This window comes from Nyctibius grandis, chromosome 5 (assembly GCF_013368605.1).
Source record: "Nyctibius grandis isolate bNycGra1 chromosome 5, bNycGra1.pri, whole genome shotgun sequence".
NCBI lineage: Eukaryota > Metazoa > Chordata > Aves > Nyctibiiformes > Nyctibiidae > Nyctibius > Nyctibius grandis.
This window is the reverse complement of record NC_090662.1, coordinates 16,108,683-16,124,356: the sequence shown is the minus strand read 5'-3', so window position 1 is coordinate 16,124,356 and position 15,674 is coordinate 16,108,683. Positions and strand designations below refer to the sequence as shown.

At 42.7% G+C, this 15,674-nt stretch overlaps 2 protein-coding genes across 2 annotated transcripts in view; one reads left to right on the top strand and one right to left on the bottom strand.

Moving 5' to 3' along the window:
- The window catches only part of CDHR3 (cadherin related family member 3), a 75,031-nt gene extending 66,668 nt beyond the window's left edge, over nt 1-8,363 (bottom strand). The window contains exon 1 of the mRNA XM_068400607.1: nt 8,227-8,363. Coding sequence (XP_068256708.1) covers nt 8,227-8,363 — 137 coding nt within the window. The remainder of the gene's footprint in view (nt 1-8,226) is intronic.
- ATXN7L1 (ataxin 7 like 1) overlaps nt 8,317-15,674 on the top strand; it is a 119,982-nt gene continuing 112,624 nt past the window's right edge. The window contains 2 exon segments of the mRNA XM_068401695.1: nt 8,317-8,476; nt 9,006-9,074. Of these exon segments, the coding sequence (XP_068257796.1) occupies nt 8,362-8,476; nt 9,006-9,074 (184 nt within the window). The 5' untranslated portion in view covers nt 8,317-8,361.

The window sequence follows — 15,674 nt, the reverse complement described above, 5'->3', positions numbered from 1 at the left end:
CAGTTGCCTTTAGTTGTTAGGCACATCACTCATTATGCCCAAATTCATGCTAAAGCCTTCGTCATCAATTTGATTTGAGTACAGAATTTGCAGTGCTTATCAGAAGACACTATCTTTGACTCTTACAGGTTGTGATGGGAGTCTTATCAGGACAAATCTCCTCACAAAGTTAGCACATTGATGCAAGGTGCTACAAGAGACTTCCCTGTACAATAGATGAGACACAATAGATTCCTCGCACTCCACTTCCAGCCTCAGCCAGAAATACAAGATGAACAGGCTTGCTTTCTTCTGTGATTTCAACATGTCTGCTTCCTGTACAAGCTGGAAATAGGACATACCATAACAACTGTCAAAACATTGCAGAACCTCAAGCAAGGTGTGATTGAAGCCAGCTTCTGGAAGCATGGCTTGGGGAGCCATGTGAGCAGGCTGGGCCCTCTTTGTTATCAACTGATTTAGGGCCCAAACATGACCTCTACCAAAGTTTGACCCTCACTCAAACCTCTTGTCTGAGCAGCCCCAAACTTTCAGAGCCCGGCTGGAGTAAACTCGAGTGTCTCCCAAATGCTGAGGAACAGCCTGCCCAGGCTGAAATCTTTATTTTGCCATTCAAGCAGCCCTTGGGGTGCCTCTCCCCAGCCCACTCACGCATGCCGCCTGGCCCTGCCATGGATGAGTCCCCATTTGCAGCAGGGATCAGCCAGCTGCTAGGAGAGGGGGACAGCCTGTGCGCCAGCACTTGGGGAAAATGGCAGGAGGGGAGGAGGGGAAGGGGCCTCCAGCCAGGGCCAGGGCAAGGCTGGGAAGGACTGCTGGCTTCCCAGGGAGAGGCAGAGGAGAGCTGGCTGCTAAAAGGAGGGGAGAAGGAAAGGAGGCTTCCCCCAAGCAGGCAAGGAAGCGTTTAGAGAAGAGAGGAGGACAACTCCAAACAGCTTTCTGAGGAGAGAGGCAGCTCACTGGTGGGAGGTGGAGAGATGACTCAGGGCTGGGAGAGACGTATGGGAGAGACCTGTCCTCCACTGAGGGAAGCAGGGGAGAGGAGAGGCTCCTAACTGCAAAGCAGGGGATAAATAGCAAGGCAGGTCATGTTAAAGACATGGTAGCGTTTGGTGAGGCAGCTGGGCCCAAGTGGGAGGGCGGTAAGTGAGAGGCTGGGAGTGAAAAAGGCCCCAAGATGGTGCTTGAGCAGAGTGACCTGGTGGGAGATGAAAACCCACCCTGCAGCGTTAGGGTAAAAGTGACAGAAAAGAGGGAACAAAATTCAGAAAAGGGAAGTGTTTGGGAGAAAGAGGGATACGAACAGGAGAAATATGGCATCTACGTTGAGAAGGAACAGAAGAAAATTGATTACAATACAGTGAGGGAGACACAGTAAGTTGCTGTTGCGTGCTGCCAACACACGCAAACATGGCTGGTGAATGGAAAGTTATAATATACATTATTCAGCAGGGCAAACTTAATTTTTAATGAAAGTAGATTTCTACGCCTACCTCATGAGAAATGTGTGAAGATCTTTGGGGACCCATGTTTTGTGGTTTTCTTTATTCACTCAGGCATCATGAGAGAGCAACGCTTAGGAACGTAGCATGCTGTTTGAATGCGGGCTTAATACTGAGGCGACGTAACTTTCTCCATCCCCAAGTGTTTTTATACCTCAAAATCTAAAGAACTTTGCCATGTCTTTCAAAAATGCAGGGAACTCCTAAAAGTTTCTTTTTTTCTGTCCCAAGTGGATGGTTAAGAGCCTTCCTCCAGACTCTGGATACAGCCATCAAAAATATTATTGTTGCTGTTATTTACCAAGAAACTGTTTCAAATAAAACAAAATGGATAAATATTTAATAAGTAAAATACAAGTGATTTGCTGCACCAGTGCTAGCTATGCTTAATAATTTTAAGAAGCAGTACAAAACATGCACTGACAGTGTTTAAAACAATTCCCCTGTGATCTTTCCTGAGTACTCGTCAGTACAAGGATATTGAATTTTAGCCTGTGAAGTACTCTTTGACCTGACATTCATGTTTCCCATCTTCCCAAATAGCCACAGTGTTAAGAATCTACCCCTCAGTCTTCTGCAGTGAATGCACTCCCCTGACCTGGTCTAATACTCAGTTTCTTGCCATAAGTCCACCTGATGAAGTGTTAGATCAGGGACCTTGGGTAGTGTGTTGTAAGAAGTGAGTTTGAGATCCATGTTTCATACTGGTTGTACCATATTGCTGAAACTGGATGTTCAGGCGTTTGGTGGCAGCCAGGACATGGGGAAGGTTCTTGAGGGAGAGAAAATATTGGAAAGGAAGATGGGTATGAACTGAACTCTCAGAGACTCCTGGCTGAAACCTAAAAGTGTTGCAGAAATAAAATGAAACTGCTTTGTTTCTTACAAGCAATTGATAAGCCCCTGTGTCCAGTGAAGATGCATGTCAGCACTGCACAAAGCAGTCCTATGATACCCTGATAGTTACCATTACTAGCTTTGGTATCAGAAACACTAGAGCTATGGTAATACAGTAGATAAGATAAATTATCCTCTTGAAAAGCAGGATAAATTAGCTGCAGTACAGTGCTATGTTAATGCATTTAGACTATAACCAATACCTGAGCAAAATTGTTTAGAACAAGCTTTTAGACACTGGAACCAAAGGACGTGCAATTTATTTTCTCACAGTGCTTGCATAACTCTCTCGGGATTGAAATGTGTAGCAACTGTTGATTTCCACCTCCAGTTCATGGTCTTTATTTGGTAGCATTTTTTCTGTAAACTTTCCAGAGTATAGGCTATCTTATTGTGCATTTTCTGTTCATAGATCTGTGCAGTGTATCTCTTCAAATTTCCTGTTTCATCTGATTAGGGCTGCTGTAATGTTTCAATCATTGTTTTGGGTGAAGCAATTTGCAACACTTGAGAAATACATTTTTGTTGGGATACAAGAGTATCGCACTTAGAATGTCTGTTTCAGTTCTCCATTTTTATGACTGTTTCTTTTTTTTAAGTGCTGGCTTCTTTGACTAAGATGGAACCAAAAGCTTAATTTAGATACTTATTCTTGTGTTATTTCAGAGGACATTAGAATAGACTTCTCTGCTATAAGTGTCTATTTAATACACTTTTCTAGCTCAAGTCTTCTATGATGGCACTCATGGTGTTTGAGACACTTTCTGAAATTACGAAGAGATCAGAAACAGCACCAGGACTGAACTTCTGGCCAGAGTGGCTCTAGGGAGACTGGCTCATAGTGGCTTTTACATTTGGCTTGCTAAGTGCCGAGTTGTTTTAATGGCCATCCTGTATGCATCTTTTTGCAGAAACTTAAATATAGGACTTTTTAAGTATCTGTTTTGTTTCTTGAATTTAGCTACTCTAATTATCACATAGCAGACTAGGATGCTACACTTTGTTAAAAAAAAAAGAAGTTTCAGAATCAGTTTCGCCAAAGAAAGGCGGGACTGTCTATCTGGTGGGTTTTGCACATTCTCAGTACAAACTTCTCTGATACCTTTTCCCCTGATCTGCAGCTGTAGTATTAAATAGAAACTTCATTTATCCACTGTGGAAAGAGAGACTACAGATAGATAATCTACAAGTTAAAATCAGCAAGAGTGTAAAAATCCACTATAAAAATCATTTGCACACGAGTCAGCGTATAAATTAGTTTACACTTCTCAAAATCCCAGAGGAGGATTGAAGTTTCTGTAGTTCCGTGACTGATAGCCAGCTAGTTTGCTGGCGCTTTTCTTATGCAAACTCCATCACTGACTATCTTTAAGAAAGTCTTCTGATTCATTTACTGCTCCATTCCCACCAAAGTAGATACTTGGGTTCATAAAACTGTCTGCTATGTAATAATATCTGCTATATAAGATAAAAACCACTATTGTGGTAAATCCATTGTAAAATAGGATCCTGAGAAGTACTGATGAATCTCTTGCCAAACTGCTTAAATCATAATGACTTTGTCACAAGAACATCCTATGTTTATAATCTTGTTATGATACTGAAGCCTTACACAGCTGGGGTTTTTTTTTGTAATACTTTTGTAGCCAGTTTAAAGCCATCTGGTGCACTTACTGCGAGGTATACAGGATTTAAAGCAGAGGGTCACAAATTTTTGTTGTTGTTGTGACTACACATGCACCTTCAGCAAACTCATTTGTCTCAGTGTATGACAGGGGAGTTGAAATGAAATCTTGTCATTATTTATTTGTACATGGTGACTACTTATGATGTTCCTGATAGCCACACGCGAGAATTGCTGTTTTAGTTTGTTCTTTCTTAACATTCAGATCCTGAAAATTATATAAATGTTGGATTGATCTCCACATAAGCCAAAGATTGATATACAGCATTGGATCTCTTCTAAATGTCGTAATTTTTTCCTGTGCTTTTATAAGGCCCAAATCTTTAACTATAATTCTAGTAAGTAGATATAGGAACATATGATTTTTATCTCCTGGTTACTTAGCGGAAAGCTTGCATTTGGAGATCATCTTATTAAAGGACCAGTGATACATGGATTAAAAAGATTAGAGTTAAGGTTTCATCCCTATTTTTATGCTTATTAATTAAAGGCCTTAATTTGCTTATAGTTTACTTTTTAAATTCCATATTATGATTGGATCACTGTAGTATTTAGAAGCTGCAACCAAGATCAAGGCTGCATTATATTAAATTCTGAAAAACTACATAGAAAAAGGAAGCTCCTACTTGGCAGTTGAAATAAAACAAGATCCACAGGGACTGGGGAGGGAAAGAAGTACCTTTCCTGACTGACTTAATTATTTTTCTATGGCAGAGTGACTTATTCAAGGTCATAGAAGAATTAAATTTCTGGATTGGTGAGCAGGTGGAAAAGAAACAGAGGATGTTTAATATGCACTTTCATGTGCAGCTTTCTTACTCATTTCCTATGGAAATAAGTCTTCTGTGATCATGTTTGTGCCTTTCCCTCCCTTTTTTCCTCTCCACACTTAGCTTTTGGATCCACTGATTAATACAAACAAATTTGAAAGAGGAGTAAAAGTCTTAAATAGAATTGTCTTTCTATAAATTTTATGAAAGCAGATGCCAGGAAAATGGAAGAAGAAACCATCTGAATGTCCTTGCTATGGTAAAGCTGAAGCCTGAGTTCACATTCACAAGGGAGAACTACAAATATTCGCAACCACGGGAAAAACTTCTATGTCAGATCGGTTCTCTTCCTCCTTCGCTATAGGGCTCTAGAGCATAACGCACAGTTGTCCGTGCCACATACACTAATTTGGCTCCAATCTGGAGTGAACTAAGTAGTGTTCTCTGGGAGGAGATCTGGCACAGAACGGGGGCTACTTTTCTGCAGCTCCCAGGACTCACACCCTTCAAGCCAATGGAGACAAACTGGTCTATAGTTTGCTCAGGGGTGGGGTTCATTCCTTGATGCAGATCACAGAGGTAGCATACATGTAATCAAAGCAGAACTTGCACTTTTCAAACAAAAGATGCTGATCATTGGAAAGTCAGGTACATATGTTCTGATGATTGTGGAACCATTTGTTTAATGATAATGTTGTTCTTGAATACATATGGTAGGGAGGAGGAAGAATTCCTTTGGGAGGGCTTTGGAAACCTTTCTCTCAAACTGTAAGTCACTGGATTGTTTCTTTTTAGGAAGGAATTGGTACATCTTGCATCCTTGATTTTATGCTAATTTTCCTTCATATGGTCTGTTTCTGTTAGAGCCTAGACTGTAGTTCTGCAGTGTGTCATGGTGAGCAGCGTGTAGATTAGTGCCATGTGTTAAAGTTGGAAAGTTTCTTCACTTTTTTTGCTGGGTTTGTGGCAGCTTGTATTAAAGAGTTTCCCCCTCCACCTCCCTTTTTCTCAGCTATGCGGTTAGGAATTGCTTTATTGCTTCTGTATCCTGTTGCAGTGTTTAATATTAGTTAGATGCTTGGCCATACGTACTTCCCTGAAATCTTATGTCGGTTTTCATTGGTGGGAATTTCCTGAGTGCTCACGTCTTTCTTTTGTATCTTCTCTGCAGATACATGTCTTGGGTAATCACAGAAGTGTTACGGTATAAGTTGTGCTGTGTAACTTCTTTAATTATGGGACTATTTGGCCACTGTCAAGACTTTTGCTCAACTATCTTGCAATGAATTTGAGCACAAGTGCCAAACATTGTTGACTATTAACTTCATGTCATTTATCATCCCTCCTAAGGAGTTCTATCTTGCTCTTCCAGACTGAAGAGTTTTATGTGTAGTGAGCAGGGTTTTCAATGTCAACATAAGCAGTTTATGTACATTCTTTATTTTTTCTTCCTCATTGATGATTGTGTCTCCTTATAATTAAAAACATCAATCAATCACATCCATTCCCAGCTGAATTTTGCTAGACTAAGGCAAGCTCTTCTCATATGATAGACTCTTAGTTCCTCCGATAGCCCTTTCCACACTTTTTTGTAGGAAGATTAATCTAAACTGGTGGCTAGAACTGTACTTAATGTTCCAGAATAGGTCTTGCAGGGCTTTGTATTATACCACGACTACTCTTCCTGCTTCTGGAAATCCCGTGTGTAATATATCTAAGGTCACACATCTCAGGGCTGCTTCACGTTGGTTGCTAATCAGCCTGCTGCGATTTGACTGGTTCTCTTTTGAGGCATATTTTGGTGAGCTTTCTGCTTCGATTGTTTTAATTGTGTTGCTGTAGTTTCTTGTAGTTAATGTTATATGACTGGAGGCACTCTGGCCTGACCATATGTATGAAAGCTTTTAGGCTTACCTCTGGGTATTAATGACGGGACTTGTATATTCCAGCTACTTTTTGGAAGAGGCGGAGCATGAATGCTGTCTGTATTTAACACTGCATCTGTTGACAGTGTATATAAGCCAAAGGATGTTTGTCCTTTGCCCCAGACCTTTATCCATTTTAGCACTGTAAAGAGCCTTGTCTTAACGAAACTGTAAGAAATTTACTTAAATCCACTGTAGACCGTAATACCGTGTACCTTTCTGCAGGCAGCAGTGCTGACTTCAGCAATTCCTGTCCTGCCTCTCCGGCCACTGCTCCAACCCTTGAGTGGGCCCTAAATACCATTCTCTTTTCTTGACATGCTCTATTTCAGTGTTGTCCCACAACGGCTTGAACCAGCAAAAAATGAATGGTGAGAAAGGGTCTTAAACGTATGACAGGGTGGAGAGGCAGGATGGGGACAGGACCATTTAAAGGCCACACCACCTCTCCGAGAAGTGTCTGATGGGACCATTTAAAGGCCACACCACCACTCCGAGAAGTGTCTGTTGAATGATAAACTTTAATCGTCAGTTCTCCTGCTGGGGCTGTACAGCTGTATGAAAGATGCTGCATGTGGAGTCAGTGAGACTGCTAAAATGAAACCAAGTCCTTTGCCACTGGTGTTTATGTCTGGCTTAATAGGTGTGAGCTGAAGCAATGGGCTTGTGCTGTAACTCCTTAGGCAAATTAGGTATATTGAGGACAAAATGGTCACGGTAGTGTTATTTTCTATTGTTACCTCAATGGAGAAACAAACCAAAAATGACACAGTCCTAGAATTAAATGAAAAGCATGTACACCCCATAAGTTATGTATAGTGAGATGAAAACCTCGGTATTATTTGAGAGGAGCGGGACCTGTGAGTTCAGAGCTGCTGTACCGTGGCCCAAAACACCAAAACAAGAAAAAACCCATTTGCAAACAGAGGAAGCCGGTACTCAAACCCAGATTAGGGAGTATTTGGACAACAAAATGGCTGTGGTTGTGGTTATAGGTGATCCACAGGAGCGCAGCTGGAAGAAGTCAGGGGGAGGGGGACCCCGACACCGCAATCCGGGGCCGTTGCCGGGCCGCGCTGGGGCGCGGGGGCCGTGCTGCGATGACCCAAAGCGCGTCCCAGGGACTTACTGTGGGGCGCTGCCAGAACCGGGGCGCGCAACCCCGGGGCGCGCAACGCCAGCGGCTGCCTTCCCGGCGGGGCTCTTCGGCCGCCGGCCCCGCTCCGCTCCGCGCGGCGACCCGGCCCGGGCCGGGCGGCCGCGCTGCGCGTGGGCGCGGAGAGGCAGCGCGCTGCGGTGGCGGCGCGGGCCCCGCGACCCCCTCGGGGCGGGCGGCAGGCCCGGCTGCCGGCGGCGTCGCGGGGCGCGGCGCGCAGGCGCGGGGGGCGCGGGCATGCGCGCTGGGCGGCGGGGAGCCCGATCTGATAGGGAGCAGGGGCTGACACTACCCCCGTGTGGGCGGCGGAACGTCCCGAGGATGACGTGCGGCGTTCTCGAATCCCGTGTCTCGCTCGCTCGCTCGCCGCCGCCGCCGCCGAAGGAAACGGGAAAAGCAACAAGGAGGCAGGAGCAGGCGCGGCGCCATGGCGGCCCTGGAGCGGCCCGTGCCCAGTCCCGAGGCGTTCCTGGGCCAGCCCTGGGCCGCCTGGGTGCGGGAGGCCGCCCCCCCGCACACGCACGGCGCCGCCCCCCCGCACAGTAAGGGCAGGAACCGGCCCGCGGCTCGGCACGCTGCTCCCCTCCCCCGGAGCGCACGCACGGCGGCGGGGCCGGGGGCCGGGGGCCCAGCCGGGCCGCCCCCCCGCCCCGCTCGTCCCGGGGCCGCGCCGCGCCGCGGGAGGTGCCGCCCCCCCGGGCGCTCAGCTGACGCGCCGAGCCCCCGGTGCCATGTGTGCGGGAGGCGCTGGCGCACGCCGTGCCGTGCCGCTGCCCCGCGGCGCGGGCTTCGCCGCTGGGCCGGCGCCGCGGTGGGGGAAGGGGGCGAGGAGGAGGATGCGCGGCGCGGAGGGGCCGGAGGATGCTGCGGGTGGTGGGGGGGGCGGGACGGAGGGTGGTGCCGCGGGGGGCCCGGCGGTTCCGCTCCCTGGCAGATGCTCCGACCATTGTGCTTTTGCTGTTACAAATAGAAACACTGCTCACCTCCTCACCTCTCCTCCTTCCCCCCGCCAAACAATAAATGCACACCTCTGGGCCCTCGGCGCTTCCTGACTCTGCTTCTCTTCTGCAGGTGTAGATCTAGAAGAGACTGGAAAGGAGGGTGGAAAAAGCAGGGAGGTTATGAGGCTTAATAAAGAAGGTAAGTGGATAGTGCTGGTACACCTCTCGACCTGTCTGTCTCTTGGTGACTGTGGATGACTGTGGTTTGGCCTCAGCTGGGTAGCCCAGTAGCATGTGGATCTCTCTGCTGTGAATAATGTTTCAGGGCTGGATACACACAGATGACTGTCACTGTGTCAACTTCTTTTGAAGTACAAGTATAACAGGTGTATGCATGCGACTGACAGATGTGGTAAAAGATAAGGCAATTTTAAGTCAAAAGACAACTACACATCAGTGGCCATATTGGATTTTTTCAAGGACCCCGTGCCTTGGTGCAACGTTTCACTTGCTTCTGTGTGAAGATTAGGGTATAAACTAGTGCATCAACTTTAAACATTGTATTATCATCAACGACTGTGGTGAAAAACATTTTCACTCGCAGAGAGAAATGATCTGTTGCAATCTTTGAGTTCGTTCTCTTTTCTCAAGTCGCATTTTATTCTTTCATTCTCACTGCTGAGTGTGACTTACAGTCAACTGAGTGGCCAACGTCTAGTATTATGTTAGGCTAAGTTGTGCATATTATGCACAACCAAATAAAATAGGTTATTTGGGCCATAAGGTTTTTCTGTTACCGTAAGTATGAACAGGCAAATTCCAGGCTAATGGCATTTGCTAATATGCCATGCCTGGCACAGTTCTGTCAGTCGCAGGAGGAGAGACTTCAGTGTTGAGTGTCGGCAAGTCAAATTGACCCATTATGTTTGTGATGTGCCTAGTTGACATCATGCTGGGGTAACACCTAATGCAACTAATGAAGCGATTTGGGAAATATTTTCATGTAGCTTTCAGTTCGTTTCTGTTCTGTTAAGAAAGCGGTATACATATACAACATTTCTATCATGAGAAATATTTCTTGTGAAGTGAGTTCATAACGAGCGATCCCGTCATAGTGAAATTTTGGTGTGACTTACTGATGCTGGGAGAAATCCCGCTATTACCTGTAATGTCATAATATATATTCTGAAATGATGTTAAGTTTTTCGTTATAGTTGTCATTACACGTGCGTTTAATTTTGAGCATCTTGGCAGCTTAAAGGAATCTTATGTTTTCTAAACAAGTTCTTGAAAAAAGAATTAATTAATCAGTAACATAGGTTTGTGCGATAAACTATAAAACTGCATGGAGTACACATTAAATAAAATTACTTAAAATACCATAAAACATCCCTTTTGAGAGACCTTTATAGAGATGCCAAGCTTGATTGTGTGCCCGTCTTGATTCTTACGTGCCTGAACCTCTCTATTTTGCCAGCCCAAAAGTAAGTTAGACGCGGAACTAGGATTTTCATGTGGTATATTTGTAGGTAAAAGGTTCAAGGCTCAAACAGTTTTATGTCTATCGGTAATGTTGAATATATGTTTTATTCAAAAGGAATCGTACAAAAATCTTGCTGCTGGAGCTTGGCCTTCATAATTTGTTGGAACTGTTGGAGCTTAATTTGTTGAGATTAAATGTTCTGCACCTAGAAGTCCTTGAACACAGATTCTTATTATAAGCTTACTTGAGACACGAAGATTGAAGCACATCCCTACTCCTTAGTCATACCTAATATGCAAATTGTTTCCTAGAACGATTCAGTTTAGATTATCAGCTGTAGTCTCTCATTTTTTGTTTTCGGCAGGGTTAGAGACTTCGTATAAGGAGCCCTTCTAGAACTCAACTATCCAGAAAAATTTTATCCAAACAAAGTGTAATGTCATTGCTGACATTACGATAGTGACAGGTGTGAAGCACTTATTAGCTCTCATAGTACTTACATTGTAATGCAGTTTAAAAAACCAAAACTGTCTGTTACATTTAGAAAAGAAAAAACTTTAGGAATTTTATTGCTTCCAAGTAGTAACTTGCTTTGAATCACTTAGAACTTTCATGGAGTTTGAATAAATTAGTATGTGTTGAAATATTTCTGCTGTGTTCACTTGAACAGTGTGTTAATACAGGTGTTTTCACCACACCCATCTGTGTGTCTGAACACCCACTGTAAATCTTCCGTGAGCCTCAGTATCCTTATTAATGAAGGTAGGGAAAAATTTGAAGAGTTGGAGTGGTCTGCAGAAAACATTGCTTATATACTTGCAAAAACGCTTGTGCGCTTATTCTGATCTTGCACACATCTGTTGTGTGACATGTTGACTTTTTTTGTTTGCTTCGTTCATGGACAAGGGTTGTGGTCCTGGTAGTTCGTAATACCAAACCCAACTCATTTTTCTTTGCAATCTTATCTATTTGAGTAGGGCTTCTTATGGCATTTTTGGTGCCAGGAGATTGTAAGTGGTGTCTTAGAAAAATCAGATGTTACGTGTATAATGTAACTGGAGGATTATGGACGGACAGGACTTTAAGTATCAAAAATTACTGTCCTGTTTGATAAACATAGTGTAAAATCTGATCTCGTTGCATTTACTGCTTGTAGTATTTGTCTGCGTTTTGTCAACTGTAGTTGATACAACCAGATTTATGTGGCTGTTCCCTTGTAAGCAGTTAAGCAAGGAGCCTTTTTAAACTAGTGGAACTCTTTGTGGAGAGCACGGTGAGGGGAAGGGGTGGGAAGACGATGGTCTCCTCCAGACCATGACAAGGTGGTTCACTTCAGTTTTGTAGAAAAAGTGATGTCAGATGTCAAAAAATGTTTCTAGCTAGCTTCATCCCTGCGTTGCTGCCTCCTTTCTGGTTGCGTACTGTCTGTGTTCAGAGTGATGGACTGCTCTTCCTCCTCCTGTTGACCCAGGTGAGGACCTGGCAGGCAGCATTCCCTGGTGACAGTGGGGAGAAGCACTGCCAAATCTCTGCCTGCCAATGAGGTTGATACTTCTTAGCACATCCCTCGGCAAAGAGGTCGCAGTCTGGCTATGCTGTTCATATCTGTAATGCAAGAGATGCACTGAGGCCACGTGCCCCCTGTACCCCATCTTTAGGGCAGAAGTAAAGACGTAGAAATACTGCTCACTGCTTTCCTTTATTCTACAGTGTATATGTAGGCAGCACAGAGGGAGAGAAATTTCCTGAACGTTTGTTCAGTTTCGTAGACGGAATTGCCTTTTGCATGCTAATACTTTATGTTTTCCTTTAGCAAATGCAGTATGTCCATGGTTGACGTTCACTGACATGTAGATTTTTGGAGAGGGGATTACGAAGTTGCAAGTGTTCACAGAAAATGAAAAATGTTATGCGTAAATGTTTGTGCCAGAAAAAAACTTATCTGCTTATCTAATCAGGAAGCAGAAACAGTATTGTGTAACTTATCTGACAAATCACTACCAACCAACTGGCTTAGCTAAAAGAGGGGTTATCAGAATTGGAGCGGCGTTTAGAATTTATATTGGATTTTAAAAAGTTGAATGGCGTATTTGAAGAATTGAAGATTTTCTTGTAGATAGCGTTATAGTAAGAGGAGTCTATATTTATTTGACAGTTTGTGTCCTGTAAAAAGTCACAGTAACTGTATCCCTGAGGTAGATACAGTGATCTTTTGTTATCAGTCATAAACTGTAACTGATTTTAGATTAACTTTGGGGACATATGCTTTACTTTATGCAATATTTGAGAAAATAATAGAAGAATGTGATTTTTTGGTTTTACGTACAGAACTCTTATTAGTAATTGGTTTAGTAATTGTGCAAGCATTAAGTGCTGTGAGTATTCCTAGGTAGGCACAGGCTGTAAAGGAGTAAAATATGTCCTCTGTATCTTCGTGAACTACAGCGGGGTTAAATATGACCTATGTGATTTAGATCTATATCTGGGTACTTGGTGTCAGTCAACTTCAGTTTCTCAGTTCAGTGAGCTTGTATTATTGAGGTTTCAATCTGATGATGTGTGTGTTTTGTCTTAGATAATCTTTTCACTAACCATACTGACTCATTGTTTAGTGTTTAGGACGTTACATAAAAATTCTATTCTTTTTTTCTGATGTTGTGTTAAAATTCAAGATTTTTCTGTCATTACTGTGCAGCCCTAAACTTGACCATTTTACTTGATGATCAGACATGCAAACTGGAGTTTTAAGTCTATTAGATAGTTGTTTACCATGTATTTTTCCTATTTTGACTACCACATAAATATCTGATGGAAAACTGTTTGGTAAATCCTTTGGCAACATCAGAAAAAAAATAAAAGGATACTGATTAGTTTTGATTTAAGTATTTTTTTATTCTTCAGAAAAATATCTTGATGATTTTATCATTCTTCATGGAAAAGGTAAGGAGGTTGGGAGATGGTAAGGAACACTTCTATAGGAAAAAAGTATGTAGCATGCAACATTCTACTTTATGAAAAGCAAGAGGAAGAGAACTTAAATTATTTATGAGGAGATTGTGAAAGAAGAGAATACAAGACAAAAACAACTGGTTAATATAAGCATAGGGATTGGAGTTGATTTTTTTTTTTAATTGTTCTTTATTTTTTTGTTTACTAGTGGTTTGCCAATGATGCTGTTTGTCTCTTTAAAAACATATCAAACAAAAACTTAAGAATAAAACATTCTTGTTTTTCTTAGCCACCTTCATCTTCCACCTTTTTGTGGCAGTAGGGAATGTTGGAAAGGGCTGAGAGGGAAAGAAAATGATAACAAAGTTTTAAACACATACCCCAAAAGAAAGAGGTGAGGTTATTGAATTTAGACCACCTTAGTTGGTGATTTGCAGTTGGTTTTGGTTTTGCAGTGGGCAAAAGGGGTGAATGTTGTATAATTCTCTTTCTCTTCCCTGTAAGCTAATAAGATCTTCCAGAGATACTGGTTCTTAAACAGATGTAATATTCAGCTGGAGCTCGATGAGTGAAAGAACTGAGAATCGACAGGGTACAAAACTGTGGCTGTTGTCCAGAGAAACTTTTTCTTACCATTCTTTTCTTTATGCTGGGAGTAAGAATAGTGAGCAGAAGTCCCCATGGGGGTTTTCTTTAGGATGAGAAATGACAGTGGGATTGAATTCTGGTGTGCATTCTGGTGTTTAAATGCCTGATCAGTTCAGTATGATATCTGACTCTGATACTTCCCCTCCCGCCCTCCCCCCTGCCCTGCCATGGACAGCTTCTGCAGGGCGGTGGCATGACTCCTGGTTGTGGCTGTCACCTCATTTAATGTGTCTCAAGGAATGGTGACAGAAGAAGAATGAAACATTATGTATGATAGTGCCCAGAAATTTAGTCAGAATTGTAGTTTATCCTCATAGTTACATAGTTATTTTCTGAAACCTGTCCTTTAGTTCATCAACCCACACGCTGGATAAAAAACAGTGGAGTAATGGTAATGCTCTATGATCAGACATTCTGTGTTTTGAATCAGGATTTTGATGTTTTTGAATATGTATCTAAAACTGTTGTTCTATAAATGACTTCTTTAAAAATTCTGGTTTTGTTAGGTGGCACATCTCTTGATGGAGTTCAGGTGATATTTCTCCCAGTATTTGTGCAACAGTTATTCTGAAGAGGTCAGATCTCCTGTAGTTTAAGGTACCTCTTTTGAATGCTGGTGGGGAAACCATGTGTGGTTTTCTGTCAACTGACAGCACTGTCACTAAAGATCTGTCTCTGACATCCCTTCTACTTGTTGTAATTTATAACAGGACTTGAGAAAGAGGGAGATGACATTTTTACTAGAGTGTACCCCAAGCCCGTTTGTCACCACAGAAAGTGAAATGACTTCTTGTATCTAATTTTGATTGAGATATAAAAACACTCGTGTGTTTACTTGTTGATCTGCTTCTGTATGTGGTTAATAATTTATAAATGAAATATAGGTTTCCATGTATAAAAAACGACTACACAAGAGTTGAACCATTTCAACTGTGAAATGAAGAAATTTCCTTGAAATAGACCTTTTGTTCCTAGTTAATGAAAAATTAGGACATTATCAGGTTCTGTTTTACCTTTGGGGCAAAAAATGTTAGCCACTTAACCAAGGCTGAGTTATATGAGATGGAAACAGTGGAAAATCCTGTAGAACGTATGTTCCAAATCACGTTTTGTTTAAGTTGTGGATCACAGGAGTCCTGTAGGCAGAAAGCGTGTCTGGTAGTCCCAGTGAGAGTTTAGATTTATAGCACTGCATGCATTACTAAGAAAATAATCTTCAGTAAAAATAGTATATCGATAAGAGTACTTCTTAAAGAGTTAACTCTAACATAAGGCTATATGAATGCCATGACAACTTGTTGTTAAGAGTAATTTTGGAATAACTAGCAGGAAAGATTTTCAGTTTATATGGGCATGGATTAAGTTACTGGATCTCTCTGTCTTCCAAGTTCCACTTGGTGCAGAAGTTCTTCAACTTGTCCTTGAAAAAGCTGATTCAGGAGTTAATGGTGCAGGATGCCAGGTGAAGCTGGTGTCTGTAGGTAATTTATATGCCAAAAAACCTGTGGCGAATGCTGTCGTGATGCAGTAACGGTGTTTGACAGAGGTCTCTCAGCATGTCTATATCAAGAAGTCTTTGATGGTTCTCTTGCTGGATGAGAAAGATAGATGTGGGTAAAATGATCCAATTTTTTTATCATAGTGCTGTGCAGCTGTCTAAGCTTATTCAGATTTGAGACGGAATCCAGCGCAGTTACTTAAGACCGATGTGGGGCAGAG